General features: G+C 44.5%; 2 protein-coding genes across 2 annotated transcripts; one reads left to right on the top strand and one right to left on the bottom strand.

Annotated features, from left to right (window-relative positions):
- Positions 1-321: 321 nt before the first annotated feature.
- Rfc5 (replication factor C subunit 5) lies at positions 322-11,488 on the top strand. Its single transcript, XM_015502537.2, has 11 exons — positions 322-532; positions 2,111-2,175; positions 2,434-2,570; positions 3,840-3,919; positions 4,766-4,839; positions 5,874-6,033; positions 6,718-6,799; positions 7,386-7,515; positions 8,071-8,148; positions 9,540-9,594; positions 10,581-11,488. Exons 1-11 carry the CDS (start codon positions 465-467, stop codon positions 10,675-10,677), a joined length of 1,026 nt encoding a protein of 341 aa, XP_015358023.1. The 5' UTR covers positions 322-464; the 3' UTR covers positions 10,678-11,488.
- A 792-nt stretch (positions 11,489-12,280) lies between these two features.
- Positions 12,281-27,145, bottom strand: Wsb2 (WD repeat and SOCS box containing 2). The gene is made up of 9 exons (XM_048785650.1): positions 27,115-27,145; positions 26,711-26,879; positions 19,479-19,723; positions 19,186-19,317; positions 16,808-16,908; positions 15,353-15,525; positions 14,593-14,703; positions 14,365-14,472; positions 12,281-13,692 (listed from the first exon to the last, which is right to left on the bottom strand). Exons 1-9 carry the CDS (start codon positions 27,128-27,130, stop codon positions 13,530-13,532), a joined length of 1,218 nt encoding a protein of 405 aa, XP_048641607.1. The 5' UTR covers positions 27,131-27,145; the 3' UTR covers positions 12,281-13,529.

The raw sequence follows: 27,145 nt of genomic DNA, 5'->3' as shown, positions 1-27,145 counted from the left end.
GAACCGCGCCTTCATTTTTTTTTTTTTTTTTGCTTCAGCTCCGGCCGCTTTCTGCTCCTTTGCACGTAGGTGTCTGAACCCTGGGGACAGCTGGCCTCAGCCACGAGACCTTAATTTGTAATGACATCTGGCGGCTGCAGGGGGTGGTCTTGCCTCTCGGGCTCCGTCACTCTGGAACCCCCTCGGTGTCCGAGCGCGCGAGGCTGGCTGTAGGGAGGGAGGGAGGGAGGATGGCGGCCCGCACCTTCGGTAGCCTAGCAACCGGCGCCTTAGCAACGGAGAGGGGGCGGGGCCGCGGGAGGAAGTCGGAAGCGGGAAGCCAAATCTCGCGAGAATTGGGTGGCGCACGAACTCTGAGCGACAGGGTCCGAGAGGGGGGTCCAGTGGCGGCAGGAGGCTTGAAGGTGTTGAGGGACGACGAAGACGACGGCGGCGGCGGCCCCGGTCACCTGAGCCTCCCGGCCATGGAGGCCTCAGCGCCCAAGCAGCAGCAGCAGCAGCCCGCGACAGTCAAGATCAGGAACCTGCCCTGGTAGGAGGCGGCCCGGCCGCCGCGGAGGGAAGAGGTCGGCCGCGGGGTGCTGGTTAGGGCTGATGGCAGTTTAGGGACTTCGGAGTGGGATGGTTGCACCCCGTTCTGACCCTGCCGACCCGGGCCCTCCACCGCCCTTGCCTGGCCCGGGTTCCCACCGTTCTATTTCGAACTCTTGCCGGGCTCCCCCGTGGCCCCCATCCTGTCCCCGCAAACGGAAAGTGGCTTTCGCTCCTGGGAACAGCCCGAGGGCTCCCATCCTGCCACTGAAATGCCCTCTTCCCTCCTGCCGGAACCTTCAGTGCCACCCTCTTGCACATTTGATCTTTTAGAAAGGCCCCATAAGGTAGATGCTGTTTGCATTCAAATTTTACTTGTGAAGAAAGTGCATTTTAGAAAAGTTAGAAGACGGGCTTGGGTTTGCATCCAGATTGTCTGGACTCCGAACTTGCATTCTTCATCCTCCCATTGCAACGACTACATCTTAGTGATGCTTTAAAGACATTGATGGGATTTGGCTTGATTTAGAAAAACTCCAGGCTGTTCTTGTGTAATAACCAGTTAACTTTGTTATACTGTAAGCCACATAACATAAAATACATAGTTGTGACCATTTTAATATATAGTTTAGTGGCATTAAGTATGTCCAGAATATAGTCGTCCCACTATCTCCTTCCAAATATTTTCATTACCCCACATGGAAACCCTATACTTGTTGGCACTCACTTCTCATTATCCCCTCCTCTCCCACCACAGGCAACCACTAATCTACTTCCTGTCTCTATGGATTGGCCTGTTTGGGACATTTCATATAAGTAGAACTATACAATATGTGACCTTTTGTGTCTGGCTTCTTTCACTTAGCATAATGTTTTTAGAGTTCGTCCTTTATTCCCTTTTTTTTATATTTATTTTTTAGATGTAGTTGAACACAATACCTTTATTTTATTTATTTACTAATTTTTATGTGGTGCTGAGGATCAAACCCAGGGCCTCGCACATGGTAGGTGAACACTCTCCAGCTGAGCCACAACCCCAGCCCCATCCTTCATTCCTTTTTATGACCAAATCATATTTCATGGCATGCATAGACCACATTTTATTTATCTATTCATCTGTTGATGAATAGATAGATTCATTTTGAATATATTTCAAATTCATTTCGAAGTGGAAGGTGTCCATCCAGGGGGAGATTATAGGCATATGGCTGAAAAGATGAGATTAGAGCTGTTTTCAACCTCAGCACTATTGACATTTGGGGCCAGATTCAGGGATGCCAGGAGGGTTTGGACAGCATAGCTGTACTGTGCATGGTAGGATGTTTAGCAGTGTCCCTAGCACCTACCCATGAGATTCCATTAGCCCCCTCCACCAGCTATAATAATTAAAAGTGTCTGCAGATGTCACCAAATGTTCTCCAGCAGATAAAACTGCCTCTGGTTGAAAAACTGTGGTCTGTATTCAAACTTAAAGGATTTGTTTCTTTCCTCTTTGAATTGGGATATGAAAGACTTCTTTTGCACATAATATAATATTCTTGTATTTATATATGTTGTAACGTGCTAAATTACATTTCAGGGTTGAAAAATACCGGCCACAGACACTGAATGATCTCATTTCTCATCAGGACATTCTAAGTACCAGTAAGTATCCATGTGTCAATTGCTGTCCCACTTGTAGAACCTATGTAAATTTCTTGGTGATACTGTCTCTGCTGAGTAATCACTTTAAAGAAACTGTTTGAGCTTTCTAAGGTGTGGCTTTACAGTTTTTCTTACCTGCATCTGCCTTTGATTGGGACATTGCATTAGGTTGAAGTGCATTCAGCCCAAGTCAGAGAACCACAGTGAATGAAGCAGCTTCCAAAGACTGATGGCATCTCTCTTTCTTTCGATCCTCAGTTCAGAAATTCATCAGTGAAGACCGACTGCCACACCTGCTTCTCTACGGCCCTCCAGGGACAGGAAAGACATCCACGATCCTAGCCTGTGCTAAACAGCTATACAAAGACAAAGAATTTGGCTCCATGGTCCTGGAGGTAAATAGGATTATTCTTACTCTACAAATGACTAAGGACTCTAGCCTCTTAACTTTAGTTCTGCTAATTTTACTTTGAAAGTAAGCTGCCCACTGGCAGTTGGGAGAGATTTGGGTCTGGAATAAGGTGTTTCACTTTACCTTTTGCAGTAGTGGTCTGCATTGGCATTGGTCAACTCCAGGGCAGTTGCCTAGGTGTTTTTCTTTCTTGTTGCCAGCTTTTACCAAATTTTCCTTGATGGCACTATCGCTTCCTATCTGCTGCGTGGCCCTTCTTAACTGTTCTCCCCATTCCACTGCCCTGTTCATGCTCTGAAGACTGAGCTGTACTAACTATAAGCTCCCTTGCTCTTTGGCTCCTGGTTGGCTTTGGCTGAAATGGCCAATGTCAGAGGACAAGAAAATGATGGCTGGACCTATCCCCAGGGTTAACAGCAGGCAGCAGCCCCCACTTGCAGTCCCATCCCATGGTAAAGGCAGCCTCACAGCCTTCTCCAGGGACTTCCAGCCCCTGCCTCCTCCAACACCTTCAGGCTTGGGGGTGATAACAGGTACTACAGAGCCCTGGGAAGCCCATACCCCACCAACACATTTTAAGACATCTCTTCGTTTAATTCTCATTAATTGTGGCATACTCAAATGCCATCTGAATATTGTGGGGACTTTGACTGATGCATGTAGATCACAGAAATCTAAAGATTTTCTTTTGCAAGGAAAACTTTTGACTTACTCTTTAGACATGGGTCTCAGAACCTCACTGCTGCCACTGGTCCTACCTCAGTACATTTACAATGTGGTGACCCTGAGTTGTTCTGGGTTATGACAGATAAAATTAGCATTGTTCTGTTCATTCCAGACATCCTCTTTCCTAGCTCGCGCTAGACAGTTATACAGAGATACAGATGCAGTTATACAAAGATCAGCTCCATGGTCTTGGAGGTAAATAGGATTGTTCTTACTCTACAAATAACTAAGGACTTCACAGGTGCTGTTTAGGGTAACCAGGACAATTTTTTACTTCCCAAATTTGGGTAGAAAGATCGTCCTCAAAGGGTGAGAGAAAAATTGCCTTTCAGAATATAATGTGATGATTAAATTTTTAGTATAACTGTCATCTTTAAAAAAAAAAAAAAAAAAAGATTCTCTCTTAGCCATCATTAGCCTGGAGAACTAGTTTGCTGAACTGGATTGATGAAAAGATGTATTAAAACCAAGAATTCATATAGTAAACAATGTGTTTTTCTCTGTGGCTTCTCTCCTCCACATTTAGCTGAATGCTTCCGATGACCGAGGAATAGATATTGTTCGGGGGCCAATCCTGAGCTTTGCCAGCACAAGGACAATATTTAAGTAAGACTCATTTGTGTAATTTCTCTCCCTAGAAATTTAAAAAAAAATATTTTTAAAATTGCCAATGGATCTTTATTTATTTATATGTGGTGCTGAGAATCCAACCCAGTGCCTCACTCATGCTAGGCAAGCACTCCATCACTGAGATGATACGGCTTAATTTTATTATTATTATTTTTTAATCTTTCAGCTTAAAAAGGCAAAAATGACTTTGTCAAAGCAGGCATAAAAAAAAGAGAGAAAGTTCAGGGGGTGTGGTAAGAAATGTCATGAAGCTTGTGTTACGATGAAATATTCTCTAAACTTGCATTAGCAGTTTGACTCTGGGAAGCATGGACTTTATTTTGATAGTTATCTGAGGACTGATTGCATCCTAAGTCTAGATGAGCGGGTTTGAATTTTAGCAAAAATAAATTGAGATTAAAATGAACCAGGATAGTGGTTTGAAAAAGAAGAAAAAGGTGAAGAGGCTGGGGCGTACCTCAAGGAGATGGAAGACGCAGATGGCGGGCCAGGCGGGGCTCTGCAGAGCTCAGGCGTAGCAGGTGCGAGGCCCTGGGTTCCATCTCCAGCCCCAGGATGGACAGAACAAATGGAGGGGGGGTGTGCAAGGAAGGCGCAGGCACAGAAGCACAGGCAAGTACGGTTTAGACCTCGGTCCCCAGTACGGGTTGAAGGATCTAGGGGCGTTTCCTGTCTGTGTGACCACACGGCGCAGCTTTGGTCAGGGTTCTGGGAGAGCTGGATTTCTAGAGCAGGCCTGAGACACAAATGTGAAAATGCAGGTTTGGGCCTGGGTGTTGAAGAGACTGGAGAGTCTTGTAGACGTGCCGTTTGTCTTTGTAGGAAAGGGTTTAAGCTAGTGATCTTGGATGAAGCTGATGCCATGACGCAGGATGCCCAGAATGCCTTGAGAAGAGGTAAGAAGAGCTGCTAGCATGTGTCCGCCCATGAGAGCCCTGAGAGGAGAGTTAGGAGTTCTGGACGCGAGATGCCTGTATGGCCTATTTTCCATCTTGTTCATCTTCTGGTCCAGAGGCTCCTTTGGGTATCTTTCTCCATGAACCCCGTGATCCGGACAAAATACCCTGTAGCCAGGGTGTCCCATTGCAGCAGCTTAAGGACATAGCCCAGTTAGGACTTAAGTATGACCAAGTCACTGGTGCTTTGTCCTCCTTTGTGGCTGGATTCAATTTTAGGTTGGGAATTTGAATCACTTGATGGTTCAAATCAAATTTCTAAACTATGGCCCTTCTGCCCTCCACACCGTTAGATGCAAATCAGCCAGGAGAAGGATGTCTAGAGTGTGCGCAGAAAGCTGCCTGGCTGCTTGCCGAGCTGGGCAGGAGCGGGAGAATGCTGCTGTCAGTCTCCAGGAGCCAGTGCGTTATTTCTTTGTAGCAAGTTCTGGGGGAGGAGGAGGCAGTTGGCTGTCTTCAGTCCTGGAAGCTCTGGCAGCCTTTCTTCAGCATCGTGTTCCGCAGAGTGACTGTCAGTCTGAGCAGATCCCTATGTGGGAACACAGGGTCCCTGCAGAACGATACTGGTGTCTAAGCATCGCTTGGTTCGGGTTGCTGCTCCCTCGGAGCGCTCTGAGGCCTGCAGATAAGGTCTACGGGGAAGTGTGCAAAAAGCCAGTCCCCCCTCCAGCCCACCATGCCACTTCATGTGGAGGGCAGGCTCTCATGTACTGGGCTCAGATCTTAAGGGATAAGTTGCCAAGGTGCTGGAATCATGGTAAATCATAAACCCTGACACGTTCAGTAGCTTTTGAAAGAAGATCTCTGGTCCCAAACACCACACCCCCCTGTTTCCTTGCAGGTAACTCCCCCACTTGCATGTAGTGTTGACTATTCCCGTGCCCTCCTGGGACCCAAGAAAAGGCCAGGGTTTTAGGTCCTTTGAAGAATTGGAATGGCCTTTGACCTAAGGTGGTTTTATTTTTCTTCACTAGTGATTGAGAAATTCACTGAAAATACCAGATTTTGCCTCATCTGTAACTATTTGTCCAAGATCATCCCCGCCTTGCAGTCTCGGTGTACGAGGTTCCGGTTTGGTCCCCTGACACCTGAACTCATGGTTCCCCGCCTGGAACATGTTGTAGAAGAAGAGAAGTGAGTACATTGTAAAGCAGGAAAGTCGAGATCGTGGGATTGAGTGGAGCACAGGTGGGACCCTGGCTCGCTGGCTGGTGACGTTGCAAATGACTTAGCAGAACTCCTGGCTCGGGGGAAGCATCGGGGCCACCAGCTGCTGTCGTTTTCTCTGATATCTCTTGGACATTCTTCCTCATAAAACTCATTTGACTCTTCTTGATTCCATCCTCCTCCCCTGGAAGCTGTCCCAATTTCCTCCTCCTCTGTCGCTGTAAACTGCATGCTGCCGAGTCCCTTCTGCAGGTGCTGCCAGCCTCTCCTGACTAGAAGGCAAAGTTCTGAGGCATTCTGTTCTGAATGATCAGACGTCAAGCCAGGAGCCAACCCAAGCAGCTGCTTATTCTGAAGGATGTGTTTGGGCTCTGTCCCCATGGTCCCACAAGGGCTCGCTCTTCTCGGGGTGCTCACTGTAAGATGGCTTGGACTTGTCTTTCCAGATCTGGGGTAGGCCGAAACTAATATGAAGCCCCTGTGCCTAGGAACCAGAGTGATTTCTTGGTTTTGATCAGGAGAGTACTGTTGACTCTTTTTTTTTTTTCTTTCTTTCTTTGGGGGCTCTGATAATGTGAGGCCATCTTGTTCCCTTGGGTGAATGCTTGTGCTGTCCAGGGACGCATAAATCCCCTGCCTGTTGACTTTCAGAGTCGATATAAGTGAAGATGGGATGAAAGCACTTGTGACTCTCTCCAGCGGAGATATGCGAAGGGCTCTGAATATTTTGCAGGTATGGTTTTCCTCAAAGTAAATCTCAAGTCATTGCTTCAAAATAACTTTTTGGGAAAGGCAACAGGACAATCAATCTGTAGCTTCAGAAATCTAGAAATGGTAAGACAGGTCTCACAATGTCCTAGACCTCCTTACTGTTTGTATTTGGCTAATTGAAAGAATCAGTCAAGCCAGATACAGTGGCACATGCCTGTAATCCCAGCAACTGGGGCGGCTGAGGCTGGAGGATCGCAAGTTGGAGGGCAGCCTAGGAAACTTAGTGAGACCCTATCTCAAAAAAATAAAGAAAGGCTGGGGGTGTAGCTCAGCGGTAGAGCACCCTGGGTTCAATCCCCAGTACTGCAAAAACAAGCAAACAAAAGAAGTATTTGTCACAAACAAGGCAGGGGCAGGAAGGGGTTCTGCAGCTCTAATAGCAACAAGTGGCCAGCTCCTGGAATGAGGCTAGCTCTGACCACTGTGGGAAATGGCAGGGCCCAAGTTGTCCTGGGCCCTGGTCATATTGCTGCTGCAGTAAGTTCTTCTTGGCCACCTGCAGGTTGGCAGCTGCTGACAGCCTCAAAGATCTCCCCCTCTGTCTGCAGAGCACCAATATGGCCTTCGGGAAGGTGACAGAGGAGACTGTCTACACCTGCACAGGGCACCCGCTCAAGTCAGATATCGCCAATATTCTGGACTGGATGTTGAATCAGGACTTCACCACAGCCTACAGAAGTACCCTTTCTCGTGTGCTCCACCATGGTTAGGGCCTGCGAGGAGCCCCCATAGCTCAGGCTGCAGCCAGCATCTGCACCTTGCTAGCAGAGGACGTCTGGCTGCACGTGACTGGCCAGCCTGTTGTGGGAGCAGGCGTCTGTAGGCACAGCGGGTGCTTGTCTTTAACATCCCACAGATTCCCGAACAGCTCTGGCCTGGGTCAGGCTTGAAGCAGTGTGGCTCACAGACAGGAGGGAAATAGTCCTGGGGAAGAAGATGCAAGGGTTTTAAAGCAGTCAGTGTTGGTGCTTGTTTTGCTGTAAATCTAAAACCTCAGGATAGTGATATGAATGCATTTTGTTCTGTTCTCTACTGGAAGGAAAAACAACTGGGCCTTGTAGAGAGCACTTATTGAAGGTAAAATGTAGGAGAAAGAATTGGGGCCTAACACGTGGCTAGGAATTGGAAGAGAAGCAGCCATGTTGAGATTAAAGCCATCAGGGTTGGGATTCAAAATCCTCTGCAGTGTGTTTGTTCTGGAACTTGTTCTCTGCCTTGACTGCACCTCCCCAGATATCATGGAGTTGAAAACTCTGAAGGGTTTGGCGTTGCATGACATCCTGACCGAGATTCACTTATTTGTTCACAGAGGTAACCTGCTTTGTTCCCTGGCTAAAAAGCTGTGGCAGTCACTCCCTTGGGTTTCTGGTGGTTACAGAGGGAGCTCACCAGGCTCTATCCTTCTTTTTTTTTTGTACCAGGGATTGAACTTGGGGGTGCTTAACCACTAAGCCATATCACCAGCCCTTTTTGTATTTTATTTAGAGATAGGGTCTCCCTGAGTTGCTTAGGGCTTCACCAAAGTGCTGAAGCTGGCTTTGAACTTGAGATCCTCCTGCTTCAGCCTCCTGAGTCACTGGGATGACAGGTGTGCGCCTCTGTGCCCTGCACCAGGCTTTATTCTTGAAACAAAGAAACAAGGAGGAAGTATTATAAACCTGACCCTCAATTTTTATTAGTTTTGTCTTGCTGTTTAAAATTTTGTTTCAAAAACCTTGTAATCTCTGGAATTGCTGGGTGAATAGGAAAAAACTCCTGAAGACTAACTTTACTTCTTGCAGGGGTTTGTGTTTTACAGCAGTAAGTAGAATGTTTTAATTCACATTTCTACAAGAATACTTACCCTGAGGAGAGGGGGAGGGGAGTGTGTCTTAATGTCAGCCAAAGCAATCTTAAGGACCCATCTCTAGCCCCATGCTTGCTGGAACCTCTGTAGAGTGGATTCTCAGCCTGGGCAGCACCTAGGGATCATGCCAGGCATTGAGTCAGCTCTGGGGAGGAGCTGGGTGCGGCATTTTTTCAGGCTCCTGTGTGATCCCCTGTTCAGTGGTTTAGAGCTCTTCCCTCCTCAGTCTCCGCAGATGGGAGGCCACCTGGGTCGGGGACTGGGCTGGCCTGTGTAGAGCCAGCTGCCGTGGGTGTTCCTGAAACTGAGAACTCGGCTCTCCAGTTACCTTGTAGAGCCACCCAAAAAAAAGCAGTGTTGCTGTCCCTTCTGTGTTCCTCTTGTCACTGTGGGATCTCATATACATACACTCACACACACACTTTTTTAAACTACACTATTAAGAATTACAAAATAGTGGGGCTGGGGATGTGGCTCAAGCAGTAGCGCGCTTGCCTGGCATGTGTGCTGCCCGGGTTCGATCCTCAGCACCACATACAAACAAAGATGTTATGTCCTCCGAGAACTAAAAAAAAAATAAATAAACATTAAAAAAAAAAAAAAAAGAATTACAAAATAGTGAATGAAAAGTATGAAACTCCACCATTTTTACTTTCGTAGACATCTGGGAACTTGTGATCAGTCTGAGGCCTCAGAAGTCCACTCTTACTATTTGATGTTTAAACTCATACTTGTCGGGAGAAGTTCAGTGTTAAAAGTATGAGTTTAAACACATACTTTTCCTCTGGGTTTTTTCCTTTTGGGGTGGTGGTAGTAGGGGGAGCCCATGCTCATTTGATTTTTTTTTTTCCCTCAGTGGACTTTCCATCATCAGTTCGAATACATTTATTGACCAAAATGGCAGACATCGAGTGAGTATGAATTTCCCAGTTTTAATTCTTTTCTGCCCCCAGCGCACCCCTGTTGTGAGGTTTTTCTTTCCACTTGTGTGGTCTTAGCATTCTTGATTACCTCATTTGTGATATAATCTAGTTTGGGATGACAGTAAATGGGATGTGGCAGAGGATGGAAATGCTTATTTAAGTCAGCACAAGGCCAAGCAGATCAGTTACATATTTGAGATGAGGGCCTTTCCTTTGGCCTCAAAGGCTTCACCCACATTCTGAAGATGCTCTCATTTTGGGGGAGACGTGCTCCAGTTCAGGCTTGTAGGTCATTTGGGGACGACCAGCTCTCCAGGCATTTTGGCATACTGAAACATATTAGGGTGGAAAGTCAACACAAACTCAATTTTCCACTTTGGTTCAGTAAACACTGTTATTAGCCCCCAGTGAAGCTGGCAGCTATCATTTAAGTAGACAGAGCATTGGGTTCAAACTAGACGTCAGTATAGGCCAACTCTAATTTGCTGTCACTAAGCTTTCATGTGTACAAATTAGGTCACTTCTTATCACTATGCTGTATGATTTTGCTTTTGATGGCTGGGCACTTAAAAGGTGGCAAGATGAACCGCCTGTGTCCTGCTCTACTTAGTAGACCACAGACTCCCATAAGTATCAGCCCAACTTCACAGTGAAATGTCAGTTACAAGGAAGGAAATCTCCATTTTAATTCCTCTTAGTACAGCTGGTAGAAGAAATAACCCTTAATCACATGAATTATGCCCCACTAGAGAGTTAGAACAAACTAAGCCCAGAACACTGCTGTTGGTAGATTTAAAATTTGTCTTCAAGTTTCAGATTTCTAAACCAGTATTAGAGTAAGGAGGGAGTGTCAAGGAGTTTGCTGTCAAGGATCATTTTGGATCAGCTCCCATGCCCCTCCTTTGCTCTCCAGTTCTCCTACCCACAGGCAGCTCTCTGTGACGTTCTTTATTCTTGTGTTTGTTTTATTTTAGGTACAGGCTTTCTGTTGGCACCAGTGAGAAGATTCAGCTGAGCTCCCTCATTGCTGCTTTTCAGGTTACCCGAGACCTGATTGTGGCAGAGGCCTAGGTGCTCCAAGCCGATCTCCACCTCTCAGGGCCCATCCCTGACTGGAGAACAGAGGACTCAGTTATAGGTGTGGCCGTAGAATGAAGCCAGTCAGCCCAGGTCTTGGAAAACTCTGGTCCAGGATGGATGGGCAGATATTTACAAAGTACTGTCTTGGTTGTTTGAAACACCAATATAGAAAACAATTTTAACATATACCTATCTTATCACACTGCTTTTTACTTTTTTGGTATTTTTACCCTTTAGTTGCTTGGATAACAGGAAATTGGCCTACCCTTTGGTCTGTAACATGAGGTTTTCTAATCTACTGTGGTCCAAATGTCTTTCAACTCAAGGTAATCACCTACAAAGTTTATCAACCTAATATTTGGCATTATAAACTTTATAAACAAGTTCTAGTGAATTTCTGGCCCAAACTGTTCTATTTTTATAAAACAGTGAACACTTTAAAAACTAATCTTTTTGTTTCCCCTCTTGCAGTAGAACTTGTAGCAGGTTTCAGTGGTGTGGACAATAGGAAAAAACTTGAAATTTTAAATACAGAGCTAGCCTCTGAATCGTGCCATCTTAGGCCATTGCTTACACTAGCTTTATACTGGGAGGGCCTTGTCAGATGAAGCCCAACCCGAAACCTGGACCTGCTCAAAGGACTGATCCCAAAGATACAGTAATCTCTTTTTCAGTTTTGCTTTAAAATAAGGCTAAAGCAGCTAGCTTGGTGCTCACAAGTGATGCTGCTTCTTAGCCAGCGTTAGAAATGATGACTTATCTGTAATTGTACTGAATAAACTTTCTTTTAGGCTGTTCCTTACAATGTTGTCAAATTCTTATTTCTCCGTTTAACAGTGGCTCAATTTCAGTTTTTTAGCTTTACAGTGGTACAAGTGCAATGTGTTCAGTAGAAACCAGATTTCTAATTTTGACCTTGGGCTGGACTAGCAACATGCCCTGCACTACTCCAGTGATGCTGGGCAGCAGCAGGGCTGTAGCTCCCACCAGCCTCAATATCATAAGGGGAAACTCCACTGCCGCCCTCCCATGTGCTGCTTTGCTGTTCAGCCTATCCGTTGTGTGAAAAGCACCTCTGATATGGGTATTTCCAAATTAAAATGGGTTTATGGAGATGCAGCCCCGTGGTAAGCTGAGGAGCATCTGACATCAAAAGGGAGAAGTAGGTTGGTTATCCCTCCATCTAGACGGCTCACTAGCAGTTTGAAGCTATTAGCCAAGTAGGCCCCAAGGAAACAAAACCCCCCAGGGCTTCCCAGGGCCCTCTCTCTGATACTTCAAGATGGTCATGAAACTAAAAGGTTACCAGCCCATTCCTGCCCCTCCCACTGTACTGCTTGTTCTAAAAGGTGATTGTTAAATTTTATTGTTTCTCAGTCCTGGGGACTGAACCCAGATGTAGTCTAACACTGAGCTCTATCATCAGCCCTTTTTACAAATTTTGAGATGGTCTAAGTTGCCACAAGCCTGGCCTCAAACTTTCCATCTTCCCGTCTCAGCCCTCTGAGTAGCTGAGCTTACAGGGGTGTGCCACCATGCCCAGTTGATTCTTTTTTCTTAATGTGGGAGGAAAAAAAGAAACAGAGCCAAAAGCTTTTGTTTTTGTTTTTTTCTTCAATGAAAGCCTTATTTTGAAATGTTTTTTCTTCAAGCAATGAAGGTGGTAGAGGAGATTCCTCTGTCTCATTAAGTTGTTACGCTGCCTCCATAAAGGATCAATTAAGAAAGCCAAAGAATAAGATGTTGCATTTCTTTCAAAATAATTTAAAATATATTAGATTTTCCTAAGGCAGATTTTGTCGGAATAAGGTGTCTTGATTAGATAGGTAAATGCCACTGAGGGAGAACAGTACTTTTAAGGAGCTATTTTTGTTGGGTAGTTGAAACTGACTAATGAGTCTGATGAGGTCAAGCAGCAAAGACAGATGTTGTACATAGAATATAAGCTGAAGTGCTGACAACACCAGTTCTTTACACAACGAAGACACAGCTTCACCACTGTTCCATTTCAGTACTCTGGTTTTTAGATACGATTGAGAAAAACACAGTTGTACCTTAACATCTGTTTAGAAAATACAAATAAATATGATGCTAATAAATGGCCAACAACTGATAGCTCAGTAGCCATTTAACAGTCATGCATTTAGGAACACATCCTCATATAATCTGACATACAAATTTATCATCTCCTGCACATGCACACCATTGTTTAAAAAAAAATAATAAAAGAAACAGCCAATAATAGTGTTTGTTATCAGTCAGGAGCACAGCCTCTGATTTTGCCTGTTACTCAGGTAACACCTTATACCAAGTGCTCCATGGAAACTTGGTCCTGCTGATCAGAGGGAGCCTGAGGGAGGTAACTTGCCAATGTCAAAGCAGCTCTGAGCACAGCAGGAGGGGACGTTAAACCATGCCACCACTGTACTGGGAACAAGGATGAGTATGCTACACAGCTCACATCCCAGCTGAGGGCACGTAAACCTTGCCGCCACTAAGGACAGGCTCTAGCGGCCTACTTGAATCATCAAAACATCAATAACTGCACTTTGAATCAAAATGACTACAAGGAGCTCAATATTTGCTTTTCACAAGTGGACTCAAGACTTAAAGTAAGGCTCTGTCACTGCAGAAGTGGGATTTCCTCCTCTAAGATTGGCTCGCAGACGCCATGGAGAAGATGACCCATGACCAGTCCATTGGAATCTAGTCTGCTACATTCTCTTCACAATCCCAAAGAATTTCTATTTCAACCCAAGACCAGATGTTTGGCCCGTTATTCCAGCTATTCCTTTGCCGGGAAGATTTATTCTGCTACAAGAAAACAAGATGTGCAGCATTGCTTAAAAAGTCCTGTACGTGAGGAATTCTTTCATTTTCTTGGGGATTGGCAGTGCTAGGACTTGGTAGGTTGTTAGGAAACTTCGAAGGGCTTTCCGGCATAAGTGCTTCAGTGAGGACAGGACTCTAGGAGCAGTCCAGAACTGGACATGGCCATCTCTTGTCCTGGAACAAAACAGACCAACAGGGTCAGAAAGACCTTGCTTTCATTGCAACGGATGTTTCTAATTTGACCTCAAGTAGCAAAATAGACTCCAGAAGGTGAAAGGCAAATCTGACTAGGAATGACTATGAAGGCTCTGGTGCTGACGAATGAGGGTTGCTGACAGGTTTCTAACACGTTATGATGTTGTAATGTGACTGTGGCCCAGACCACTCGAGAGGCTGAGATGGGAGGATCACTTGAGCCCATGAGTTTGAGGCCAGCCTTAGCAACACAACAAGACTTTATCAAATATAGAAAACCCTCAAGACAGAGACTTTTGACACCAGACACCATCTCTGTCAATAAAGACCTTTCAACAAGTTAGATCAAAAGTGGTAAGAGGGAAGAGTGTCACCTACCAAATCCAAGGAGTTAACCTGTAAGGTGATCTCGGTCATAAATCCTTTCCCATAAAAATTCTACATCATCCTAATTTGTGTTCCCTTGTAAACCTGGCCCACTGAATTGCAGATCTTTAAATACATTGTGGTTAAATATTAAAAGAGTAAATGATGTATTGTCAGAATTGAATATTTGAATTTTACATAATCTTGGATTTCTTTTCTTCCCTTAAAAACTACATGGCACATGCAGCATAAACTGCTCCCCATCTGCTCAGCTAACATACATACCCTGTGGCAATAACTCCACCATGTGGAAAAAACGTGCAGCAAAGTCCATTGGTCATGGGAGCAAATGCCACGGGAGCCTTCAGCTCCAGGGCCCAGATCCTGAGGAGCCTGGACAGGAGAGAGTGGTACAGTGACACACTAGCCAACCTGGGCCACACCAGGAGGGGCATGCTGCCACTACTTCCAAACGCCTGCTCTGAGGCCTCCTAAAGGGAGTTCTCTCGTTACCTGTCGTCTGCCACTGTCGCAAGGTACAGGCCTTCAGGAGAGAAGCACACGGATCTCAAGGAGCTCATGTGGACATCGCTGTCATCCATGGCAGGCTCAAGCTGGGTGTGGCTGCAGAAGTCAGAAACAGGACGGCAGGCTGGGTGTGAAGGCCAGCCTCCTGCTGCAAACACCCCTAGGCAGGAGACCAAACTGCTGTGCTCTGTGCCCTTATGGAAAATCTGGGATTCAGACTGGAAAAAAGGGCCCTTCAGAAGGCCCCAAGAGTCTTGGGGCTGAAGGGTTACTAGCACTTCCTTGTGCTAATTTCTTTATGCAAAGTAGGTCAGCTCTCACTTTAATGCCACAGTACAAACTGAAAATCTTTTTTAGGCTGAGATACATGATAATTATAGGACTACCTATTATTTGCTTCATAAAACAGAAAGACAAAAGGAAAAAGTAGACCAGGTTTGTAAGAACATGAAATTCATATTGGAAATTATGTTTTCAATCGGAGGATCTTTCTGAACTTGTTACTACAGTTATTAGTAAGTGGAATTTTGTCACTTTGAGGTTTCATAATGATGAATCCAAATTAGTACAGATGGCTTCCTAAACCCAGAGACTTGCAGACCCTGACAGCAAAGCACTGAGCCACTGCGCCTTCTCATCTAGGCTGCTCTTCCCCACCCCAGGCTCCAAGAGGGACCTGTCTAATGCCAAGTAGGTTCTCATCAGCCACCTGACAAGGAAACCATAGCAGGGAATCAGTCCTTACTGGAGTGACCTCAGCCTCTCGCCAGTGTAGGGGTCCCACATAATCACGTTGGTATCATAAGAAGCTGTGACAAGCAAGGCAGAGTCTGGGGAGAAGTCACAGGAGACAACACTGCTTTGGTGGCCTTCTAGCTTCCGGATTAGTGTGTAGGACCGCATGCTCCAGAGGAAGACCTGTGGGGACGAACAGGGGCCTGGTGAGGGGCAGGAACCAAGCACCCAGGACTTGAACAGCAATAAAAGGCACCAGAATCCCCTCTTCAGGCCCCATGGCCAGGTGAAACCATTCCGCCCTCCTCCTCCACAGCCTATCATCCAGGGGGAAACAAAGCAACGTACCTGAATTCATGAGGCACTGAGTGGGCATGGTCAGCTTGGTTGTCTTTATCTCCAGCCCTTTTTTTAAACTTTCTATCTTGAGATAGGGTCTCACTATGTTCCTGAGGCTGACTTTGAACTTGTAATCCTCCTGCCTCAGCCTCCCGAACAACTGGATTGTGCCACTATGCCCCGCCCAAAGAGTGTTCTTTAATAAGACTAAGCCAGCCAACCTGGAAGGCTGCCAGCTGAAATGGCCCCAGAGGCTTCTGAGCCCTGCTTAAAATAGGGTAGCACGTGCTGAGGAAGACTTGAGCCAAATACTACCTTGTTCCACTTAAAGCCAAAAATAGGGGTCAGAGGTGAACTCTGGACCACCCCACAAAGCAGTGACACCCTGATGACATTTTACACCCACACCTTTCTTAGAGAACCCATGGGAATATACCACGACTCTCTGACCTACCTTATCATTTCCACCCTAAGAATCATTAAAAGTAGCATTTTGTTTTCTCTCCTTTAAGAAAACTCTCATTTCACATAGTCTCACACCTCAAGTGGGCAACCACCTGGGTAGGATCAATAGCAGACCCTTAACCTAACTTTCTGTCAGTTACAGCAAGGGTTCAACACACATGCAAAACCTAAACAGACGCAAATCACCAAAGGCTTGTTCTTGAGATTCTAATGCCTTTTCTTTTCTTTTTTTTTTTTTTAATAGGATTAAAGGACAAAGTTCAACAATAAAAGTACCTGACCATGTCATGATCTGAATTAAAAATCCTAGATAAATTCAAACTAGATGATTCAAAGGAAATCTGGATCCAGATGTAGGTTGCAATTTTTAAATCTTAGAATCCAAAGGGAAAAGAGATCCAACAAGCACCCATTCTCTGTTTTGTAAAGGCAAACCACCCCTCAGACCTACTTCCGAACCTTCCACTTCTTGGTCCACATCAGGGTGCCGAGAGTAGTGTGTGTGTGGGGAGGTGCCAGCCCATCAGCATGCTTTCCTGCTGAGGCCAGCCAGCCGGCAGGTGGATTTTGGCTCTCACACACACAGAGTCAGTGCTTCAGACCCCTATTTCTCAATGAACTGAAGCAGTAGAGGAAATGGCACCCAGTGTTGGAGGCTTACCGACTTCTCTCCAGCTGCAGAGCACAGCATACTGCAGTCAGGGGAGATGGAGCAGCAGTAAACCCACTGGAGGTGACCTGATAACACCTGAATCTGTTTACCTGGCAAAGAAGAGAAACAAACAGTAAGCCACCCTGCAGAACAACGGAGAAGGGAGGCAGAAGTACCAGTAGTAATGGCCCAGCACCCAATACATCATCCAGTTCTCTCAAGACTGGGCCCAAAGGCTTTGCTGAGAAGGAACTACGTCCAACTTTCATTTAAACGTGTAAACAGAAAAGAAGAAAACTAAAACAGCTGCAATCTATTAATATGATATTCTAATGGCCAAGGGAATTCATGGCACCACATAAATCTAGGGAAAAGGGTGAACATAGATCTAACACCTTTTCATAGCAGAAATCCTTCTCTTCAGGTTCCCAACCACCTCAAGTGCTCTGAAGCCTCCTTCCCAACTGACAGTGCTTATCTTCAACTCTCTGTTTAACCTCCATAATGGCTTCCCTCTGGTCCTACGTTGTCTGCTGGAGAAGGGGCGAGGTGTGAAGTAATTACAGGCATAAGCTCTGGAGTCAGATGACTCGGGTTTCAATGCCACCCGGCTCCGCTGCGTACTCAGTTCAGAAGTCCAGTGACTCACGCAATCTCTCCAGGTCTTGGCTTTTGGAAAAAACCTAATGCCCAGGCATAGGGGAGTGGGTGAATTAATGGGGGTATATCTAGTCTGTTAATGTGGATGGAATTAGAGAGACAGACTTTTCTATGGGGTAATGTTTAATGAAAAAAAGCAAGATGCATAGAAATGGAAGGCGGAAATTAACAGTGGGGAAATGTAACAGTGGTCTGTTCACCTTCTGAATATAGCCCTCACTGCTCTAAGGTTTAGTCTTTAAATTTTTTTTTCCTCTTTTCTCCCCTCTCCCCCTCCCTAACAAGTTTAGGAGACAGTGTTCTCTTTTCTTCCCCTGGTTAACTGCCCTGGGACACACCACTACAGGAAGGGGATGCCAACATGCCATCAGGGGGCCTGGGATCCCTACCAAAGCATACCTGGAATGTAACCCTTGAAGAGTTTCTTTAAAACCCCTCTGTCCCTTGTGATTGAGAGTCACAGCCTTTAGGACAGAAGTCCCCTGGTGTTTTTTCTTTACTACCAAAGCAATAAACCTTCTTTTTCCTTTTTCTCAAAAACAAAACAAAAAGCAAGATGCAGAAAAAATGGGAAGCATATGATCCATTTTTGTGAAACAATGGTCTCCAACACCCATGGATGTAAGTCATGTATGCAGGATTATGTAAGTATAGAAAAAAATTACAGACAGCTATGTAAGTAGGTTCTTAACGTGGGTTACCAGATTGCAAAGGAAGAGAGGAGGACACACAAGAGGGAAGACAGGAGAAAATGGGAAGGAGAAAGCCAAGCAAAGGAAAAAATACAAGAATTTTTATAAACCCATATGTGGTCATACTTAGGAATTTATGAAGTTTTTATGCACATGCAGATATGTACAAGTTAATACTTTTAGAGTGGGTTATGGCCTCTTCAGCCGCCACATCCAAGTGCTGAGAACAGAAGGCGTTAAGGGAATCACGTCAGGAGGGCAGATCCCTGGAGCCCCACCTCAACGCCCCCTTTCTCAGGAAGCCCTAGTCGTGGCCTGCACTGCTCTCAGTCATGCTTACCTAGCCCTTCCTTCTCTCCAAGCCAGCATGGGATTCCCCAAGTCACTCTCTAGTCCCTCCCGGGACAGCAAGCTGCCGGGGTAAAGCCCTGCTGTGTTGTATGTTTCAGTAGGGCAACACCACTCCAAGGGGGCTCGTGGGAGCCCGAAACCTGTTTTTTTCTTTTTTTTTTTTAAACATACCAAGCATAGACATGCTTTTAATATATCAATGTTCCGTCAGCCCTCTGTGCCCCCCACACTTACAGATTTAACTATCATGGATGGAAATTTTTTTTAGTTGTGTCTGTACTGAACACGGACAGATCATTTTTCCTGTCATTAGAGTGAAGCCACCATTTCCCTTACTGTATTAGGCATTCTAAGTCACCTAGACACAGTTTCAAGCATAGTGTGTTGGTTATATGAAATACTATGCTATTTCATATCAGAGACTTGAACAACCACAGTTTTGGGTATCCACAGGGGTCCTGAAACTTGTTCTTTTGATAACTGAGGGATGACTGCACTGTATTTCTTTGGTTTAGGACATCTTTGGGACAAGAAGGGTAATTAGGAAGAGAATGTCTCCTTAGAGGGCAATAACAGAAAAAAGTGTTGAAAAACCATTCTACATAAAAATAGCATTGGTGAGGTTGAGAAAGGAGCAGATACATTATTTCTGGAGTCTTCAAGTTAGTTTAACCACCTCCCTACCATGTTTATTCAGGTCCCAGATGCGAAGAGTCTTGTCCCGTGATGCAGAGACCAAAATCAAACTGCCACTGGGTGTGAAGCTCAGATCTCTCACAACGTCTTGGTGGCCAGAAAGATTCAAAAGCAGAAGCCCTGAAAGGGGAGCAGAGGACTCAGTCAGCAGGAGAGGGGCACCCAGACTGCCCATCACCCTATACCCCAGGACAACTGGGGACCTGACAGGAACAGGTCATGAACATGCCTCTTGAACATGAACATGCCTGAATACCTTGTGCCAGCCAGAAAAGACCTACCTGTCTGCACCTCCCAAATCTTGATCTGTCCATCATTAAGCCCCGTGGCAAGGATCAGGCAAGAGATGTCTGGCACTTGGGGGTGGTGGCGTGCCCAGAGCTTCCTGCTGGGTGGAGAAGGCCATGGGCTGAAGGCCAAACCCCAAACAATCTGACCACAGTCCAGTGTCTTCTCTTTTGGGCTCCCTCGTCCTTTTGTATCATTTTTGCTGCTTCGGCTTTTGGCTTCGAACCCTTTAGGGATGCTGGAGAAAGCAAAGATTGGAGTCTAAAATTGTTACCAAGTCAATCAACTTGTCATCCTGGGACAGTAACACTTGATTAAAGTCCTAAAAGAAATGTTGGCTTTTAGTAAATTCCAGTGTGACTTTGTGTCATTTTGGAACTCATGTAATAGAAGCTTCACTGGCCTTGTCTCAGTCCACTGGCAACAGCCCTGCAATGGGGTGACCTGCCGTATGGGATAACTAGATCACAGATGCTCCCGGGAGCCGCACACTTGCTCAGAAAGTTCTCCTGGGTTTTGGTGTGTGGAAAGAAACATGTACTCCATTTTTCCCATGAGAGAGCATACTTATACCATAGGTCTGGAACCAGGACAGACAGAATTAGAGCCTGAACACCAGCCAACATGTCCCCTTCTATCATCTCAGAAGTCCTCAAGGAGCTGGGAAATAAACCTGTCTGGCCAACAGTTTGTTTAGCAGATGTTGATTTCCACCTTCACCAGTAATAAGGCTCTTCCTTATTTCCACCTTCACCAATCAATAATAAAGTTCTTCCAGGTACTTCCTGGTGGGACATCCAGGACAAGAAGCAACCAGAAGAGTAGTCAACAAACAGAAAGAACCACAGAACTGCTCACAGGGATACCTCCGGAAGATCTCCTGGCCCGAGCCCCTCCTTTACATTCCTCTCCTTTTATATCCTCACTCTGTTCCAGGTAACTGAAGCTCACTCCCTGAGTCACTGGGCCCTGCCCACCTCTACGCCCAGCAGACAAAGTCTCAAAGTAGACAGGTCTGGGATTTGGCCTGAGAACAGTTTACTATTTGAAACACACCTTTAGTAAATCCTGCTTTTCTGGGTGACCATGACCACACTCGTGTCCAGCCACTGGGGGAGATGGAGAGAATGCCAGGCCCAGCGCAATCTGACATACTTCAGCGAGGAATCCTACACTCACAGTATCTATGCCCGGACCTCTATTCCACGCTTTCCCAGAAGTTCTGAGCAAATCACACTTCTGTCAACTGTATGGTAAAATCAGAAATTTTACCAAGCTCACCTGGAAAATAAGAAGGAAGGAGCCAAGCAAATGTGGGCTAAATCAGAGGCTGGCAAACTGTGCCCGGGCCAGCGGTCTGTTTTTGTTTTAACTCTTTCAACAATCCCTTAAGTTCTCAATTTTAAAAAAATTATGGTCTATTTAACAAATAAAAATTGTATATATTTACAATGTATAATATAAACATGTATACAACGTAGAGCGATTAAATCAAGCTCATTAACATATCCTTCACTTCACAAACTTTTTTTCCTCCTGAGAATACTTAAGATCTACTCTTATAGCAATTTTTCAAATATAAATTATTAAATATTGTGTCCATGTTGTACACCAGAACTCATCCCACTTAACCCAAACTCTGCAGCCTTGACCCAAATCCCCACCCCTCCCAGCCACCAGAGGGCCGCCCCCCACTCTGCTTCTAGGAGTTCGACATTTTTTAGATTCCACACATAAAGGTGCTTGGTATTTGTCCTTCTGTGCCCAGCTTACTTCATTTAGCATAATGTCCTTCACATTTATCAATGTTGTGAAAATGACTAGATTTAGTTTTGTAAATAAAAGCTTTACTGGAACCCTGCCATTGTCATTTGTGCACATATTGCTACACAGCAGAACTGAACAATCCTGACAGACTTTGTGGCCCATGAAGCCTAAAATATTTACCATTTGGGCCTTTACAGAAAATGTTTGTTGGCCCCTGGTCTAAATGGCCAAATGAGGCTGAAAATGTGTTTTTCTGGCTAAACAATCTGAATGTAATCAATGTCTTTTCAGCTGATCCTGCCCTTTCCCTATGTGGCCCTCCTTGCCTGTCCACGCTAACCAGACCTACCTGGCCATGGTGCAGGTGAGTGGCACCTTGAGAAGGACTATAAAAGCAGGCCATGGGAAGAACGTCACAGAAGAGCTTGGAAGGTATGTTTTATCTTTTATAAAATTAGGATTTCTGTATTTGAATTAATTTATTTCTGTATTTGATTTCTGTAACTACTTTATTCAAAATGTATTAAGACACATTTCCAAATTATTTCATTTTAATATTATAAATTGAATGTTTCTAGAAAGAGGGTCATGAACCACTTAACAAAAGAGAAACGTGCTGAGAACTGCTCAGTTAGGAGCCTCTGTTCTTGTGCCATCAACAGTTACAATGTCACTAGGCAAATCAACCTTTTGGGCACCTGCTGGGTGGTTTTAGCTCAATGCACTTCTAACACTAAATCTAAGGAGATAGCCTTGGATCCCACAGGTTGAGGGTCAGTCCCCAAGAACTTCCCTGTCTGCTACAGATGCTACTCCAAGTCCCAGGATGTTTTCCTTGTGCTTCTGACCCACTGGCTATAAATGAAGGTTCCTTTCCACGACCCCCTCCTCAGATTAAATTAATTGCCAACATGTGGTCTTTCACTGACCAAAACACTGTTAAGCAGGGCAGCACTGTACTCAAATTCTTGCTGTATGAGTACAGCTATTAACTTTCCCAGGCTCACAAAGTCAAGGGCAGAACTGAAATTAGAACTCAAGTCTTGGGGCTAGGGAAGCAGCTCAGTTGGTAGAGTGCTTGCCTCTCATGCACAAGGCCCTGGGTTCAATCCCCAATACCGCAAAATAAAAAGAAAGAACTCAAGTCTTGGGTGTCTTGGGTGAGTACTCAACAAATATTTAAGGATAGAGTGCATGAGAGGTAGGAGGTGGGAGCGTGGGAAGGGGCTGCTGGAGCCAAGGGAGATTCATTAACAGAACTTAGCTTCACCTGAAAAGAAAGCTTCCCAAACCTTTTGGTTAAGATGATTATTTGGCTCAATACCTAAAGCAATTCCTAATTTTTTAATGCATTACAATCTTAAGCATATAAATGCCCCAGATCTTTCCTCTCCTGGATTGAATCCAGAGGTGCTCTACCACTGAGCTACATCCCCAGCTCTTTTATTTTTTAAGACAGGGTCTCGCTAAATTGCCTAGGCTGGCCATTAATTTTTGATCTTTCTGCTCAGCCTCCTGAGTAGCTGGGACTACAGGGACAAGCCAGTATGCCCTGCTCCAGATTCCCGCTTTTATTTTTTGTATCAGGGATTGAACCCAGGTTGCTTAACCACTGAGCTAAATCCCCAACCCTGTAATAATTTTTTTTTTTTTTTTTTTGAGACAGGGTCTTGCTAAATTGCCAAGGCTGGCTTTGAATTTGTGATCCTCCTGCCTCAGCCTCCTGAGTCACTGGGATTATAGACTGTACCACTGGACCTGATTCCCACTTTTAAAGGTCTTTTAAAACAACAATTACAGGCTGGGGTTGTGGCTCAGTGGTAGAGCACTCGCCTCTCACGTGTAAGACCCTGGGTTTGATCGTCAGCACCACATAAAAATAAATAAACAAAATAAAGATATTGTGCCCATATAACTAAAAATTTTAAAAAAAAAAAATCACTTCAAGTTTCAATAGAGAAATATGGGAAGATCTGGAAATGAAACTAATAAAAATTATCCACAATTAATATTCTAAACATTTCACTACAGATTTTAATTTATGTGTACACTCATATTTTTTTAAAAAATAAATTTGGGATAATATTGCACATACAGTTTTATAGTCTGCTTTCTTCAACATGCCTTATGCCATGTATTTCCTCAGGTTATTATTCTTCAAGATGTTTGATTTCCCCCCAAAAACAGGTAAGTCCTCATTTAACATATTAGTACTTTTCTCACTATATTAAATAATAAATATACAAAAGGGTTAATATTAAATGACTTTTTCCATTTCCCTTTAGTTAATACTGAAAGAATACATTTACCTAGAGTAATGTACATATTTAAATATATCTAATTTGGGGGTAAACAACAGATTTTCTATTTTATTCTTTTTTCAAAAAAAACAAAAAACTTTCAGACAATAAATTGGTATCAGACTTAAGTCTAGATACAAAGGAGAGTCCCCTGCATTTGGAGTGGGAGGTCAATTAACAATAAATATCCTCGCCATTACCAGTAAACTGACCACAGAAGAACTGAAGATCATGATTACAAATATGATAACTTTAATGACTTTACAAATATATGGAAACGTCATAATTAACCATCCTTTATTACTAAATCTTAAGGTACCTCTGATTTTTTTCACTATTAATTTCTTGATGAAAACCAGCACATGTAAATAGGTGACCCCAGGTTCTGAGATTCCTAATAGTAAGAAGAACTTGTGTGTGTGTGGTGGTGGTGGTAGGGGATACCAGGGATAGGACCCAGGACCTGACCCCCTACCACTAAGTCACATCCCCAGCCCACCAGGAGACCATTTTCAGGGTCTTGTCAAATCGCCTTCCTTCCAGAAACTGCACAAGTTTACCCCTCTGAAGGTACAGGGGGGAAAAAAAAAATCAGTCATTTTTCCCATATATTCTTTTTTGGTTTTTTCCTTAGTTATACATGGATACAATATCTTTGTTTACCCCAGCCCTCTCCTATATTCTCAACATAGAAGACTTCTGTGGCCAAACATGGGGGCTTTTCCCCACACATAAGCAAGCAATTCTGTAGCAGGCACCTTCTGGGTGGTTTTAGCTCAATGCACTTCTAACACTAAATCTAAGGAGATAGCCTTGGATCCTACAGGTTGAGGGCCCAGTCCCCAAGAACTTCCCTTTCTGCTACAGATGACTACTCCAAGTCCTAGGTTGTTTCCCCTGTGCTTCTGACCCATTGGCTATAAATGAAGGTTCCTTTCCATGACCCCCTCCTCAGATTCAATAAATCTGTTAGAGCAGCAGACAGACCTCAGGAAAATGCCTTACTTAAATTTTTAAACCGTTTATTATAAAGAATACCAGTAACAGTGGAAGAGATGCACAGAGCAATGCATATAGGAAGGAGCACAAAGACTCCACACCCTCCCCAGGGCCATCAATTTGCAAGGAACTTCCAAGTATTCACTTATCTAGCTCTGAACCCAGTCCTTTTTGGGTTTGATAGAAGCTTCATTGCATAAGCATGGTTAATTACATCATCAGCCAGTGGCAATCAACATCACCTTCAGCCCCTTTCCCTTTCCTGCAAGTTGGGGATGAAAGTCCCAATCCCTTAATCCTGCCTTGCTCTCTCTGGTGACCAGCCTCCATCCCAAAGTACCTAGGGACAGCCAGACAACAATCAACTCAACAGCACACAAAAAGACACTTATCACTGTGGAGATCCCAAGGATTTGAAGAGTTGTGTGCCAGGACATGGAAACTGGTAATGTCAACAAAGTATCAATAATAATCACAGTATCACACCCTTCAACCCTAGCAGTGTGTAGATTCTTCTGGCAAACTCTTGTCAGCACCTCATACTGTTAGAGAAACAAGTTTCAGACTGAATTATTACAAAACTTAAATCTAACCTGCAATTATAAAAAATGCCTAAAGCAGGCCTAGTGTGGTGGCACAGGCCTGTAATCCCAGTTGCTGGGGAGACTGAGGCAAGAGAATCGCCAGTTCAAAGCCAGCCTCAGCAATGGAGAGGCATTAAGCAACTCAGGGAGACCCTGTCTCTATTACAAAACAGGGCTGGGGATGTGGCTCAGTGGTCAAGTGCCCCTGAGTTCAATCTCCAGTAACCACCCCGCCACACACAAAAAAAGGGCAGCAATTCAGTAAGGCCCCAAGCAACTCAGTGAGACCCTGTCTCTAAATAAAATACACAAAAGGGCTGGCCATGAGGCTCAGTGGTTAAGCCCCCTGGGTTCAATTCTCAGTACAAAAAAAAAAAGCCTAAATGAGACCCCAAGAACTGGCTGAATTGATTGTACTTCAGAATTCAGAATACTTGGCCTCTAGCTCAGTGTCAGGCAAATAATTGAAACAAAAATTCCCAGAATAAATAAATGCAGACATAGAGTGGCCCCAAGACACACAAAAAGGTACAAATATATCCAACATAATGCCCTACATAACATTTCCTGGGATCTGACTGTTCCAGATAAAGAAAAACTTTAGCATGAGAAACTTAACCAAGTCAACAAAGAAAAACATTCAATTTTAAAATGGTCTAAAGATCTAAACAGATATTTCTCCAATGAAGATATACAAACGGCCAAAAAGCACGCGAGAAGGTGCTAAACACCAGTAACTACCAGGGAAATGCAAATTAAAACCACTGGCATTCAATTTCACTCTCATTAGGATGCTATGCTGAAATCAAAAAGACAACAAGTGCTGGTGAGGATGCAGAGAACTGGAATCTGAAAGCACAGTTGGCAGGATTGAAAATGGTGCCACCACTTTAGAAAACAGTCTGGCACTTCCTCAGTTAAACATTGAAAACACATGCCCACACGAAAACTGTACCCGCAACACTATTCATAATAGCCAAAAAAGAGAAAAGGAAAAAAAAAAATGTCCATCAATCAATGAAAAACGTATAAACAAAATTTGCTATCGCTATACCATACAATAATTATTTGGCAAATGGAGATGTATTAATACATACTACATTATGAACTATGAAACATTATGCTATGAGAAGCTGGTCAAAAAAGCCACATATTCTAAGATTCTACTAATAAGAAACATCCACAATAGGTAGATTCAGAAAGATAGTGGTTGCCAGGGACTGCAGGTGTCTCCTGCAGCAAGTACAAGATATCTTTCTAAGGTAAAGAAAAAGTTGAATATGATTATGGATGCACTAAAAGCCACCATATTGTACACTTTAAATGGGTGAATTGTATGGGGTATAAATTACGTCTCAATAAAGTTAAGAAAAAGCGTGGGGTTACAACACCTTGACAGAACTGAATTTTCCACTCACAGGATGCTGGGGTTCTGCGAACTCCAGTGATAACTCCTGAACTGTTCAGCCTTTTTCCCTCTGCTGTTTTTGCACAGGGAGTAAGAAAAGGGAGTAAAAAGAAAGGGGAGTAAGTTGGGAAAGTGCCCTTATTCCTTTGGGTACAAGGAGTACTTACAACTGCTCCTCCAGTGGCCAAGGGATCAGCTTGACGATGCAATGTCCTTGAGACCAGGCAAACCAGGAGCCATCTGGGGAGAAGGCGACACTCCAGGTTTCACAGCTCGACTTCCAATCAAATTGGTGGGGGCGCCCGGGCTTGAGTTCTGCCAGCAGCAGCGGTTCCTCTGTGGCAGGAGACAGCATGCTTCAAAAACACTCTCACACCCTGGAGGGCCTCAAGGAAGCTGCATTCTTCAAGAATGTGGGGAACACTATGGATTCCCAGAGGGAGTTGTCATTTAAATGACCTAGGGTAATAAGTGACCACAGGCCACATTCCATCAGGGTTACTCAGTCCCATCCCTCCCAGTTGCCAGTTAACCATGACTCAAGAGTCACCTTTAGGAGGGGTGAACTCACTGAATGGAGGCCTCATTTTCCTATGAATGCC

Source organism: Marmota marmota, unplaced genomic scaffold (assembly GCF_001458135.2).
Source record: "Marmota marmota marmota unplaced genomic scaffold, marMar, whole genome shotgun sequence".
NCBI lineage: Eukaryota > Metazoa > Chordata > Mammalia > Rodentia > Sciuridae > Marmota > Marmota marmota.
Note: the sequence above shows the minus strand (reverse complement) of the source record. Positions and strands in the feature narration are given on the sequence as shown.

What these genes read in the sequence shown, in the direction of transcription:
- Wsb2 (XM_048785650.1), bottom strand. An exon ending in CTGGGACCTGAATAAACATG is followed by an intron (nt 16,909 to 19,185) that starts GTAGGGAGGTGG and finishes CTTCTTTGCCAG; the next exon opens with GTAAACAGATTCAGGTGTTA. An exon ending in GAGAGGCTGAGGTCACTCCA is followed by an intron (nt 14,704 to 15,352) that starts GTAAGGACTGAT and finishes TGACTTCTGCAG; the next exon opens with CCACACCCAGCTTGAGCCTG.
- Rfc5 (XM_015502537.2), top strand. Translation starts at nt 465, where the DNA reads ATGGAGGCCTCAGCGCCCAAGCAGCAGCAGCAGCAGCCCGCGACAGTC. An exon ending in CTTCACCACAGCCTACAGAA is followed by an intron (nt 7,516 to 8,070) that starts GTACCCTTTCTC and finishes GCACCTCCCCAG; the next exon opens with ATATCATGGAGTTGAAAACT. An exon ending in ACCAAAATGGCAGACATCGA is followed by an intron (nt 9,595 to 10,580) that starts GTGAGTATGAAT and finishes GTTTTATTTTAG; the next exon opens with GTACAGGCTTTCTGTTGGCA.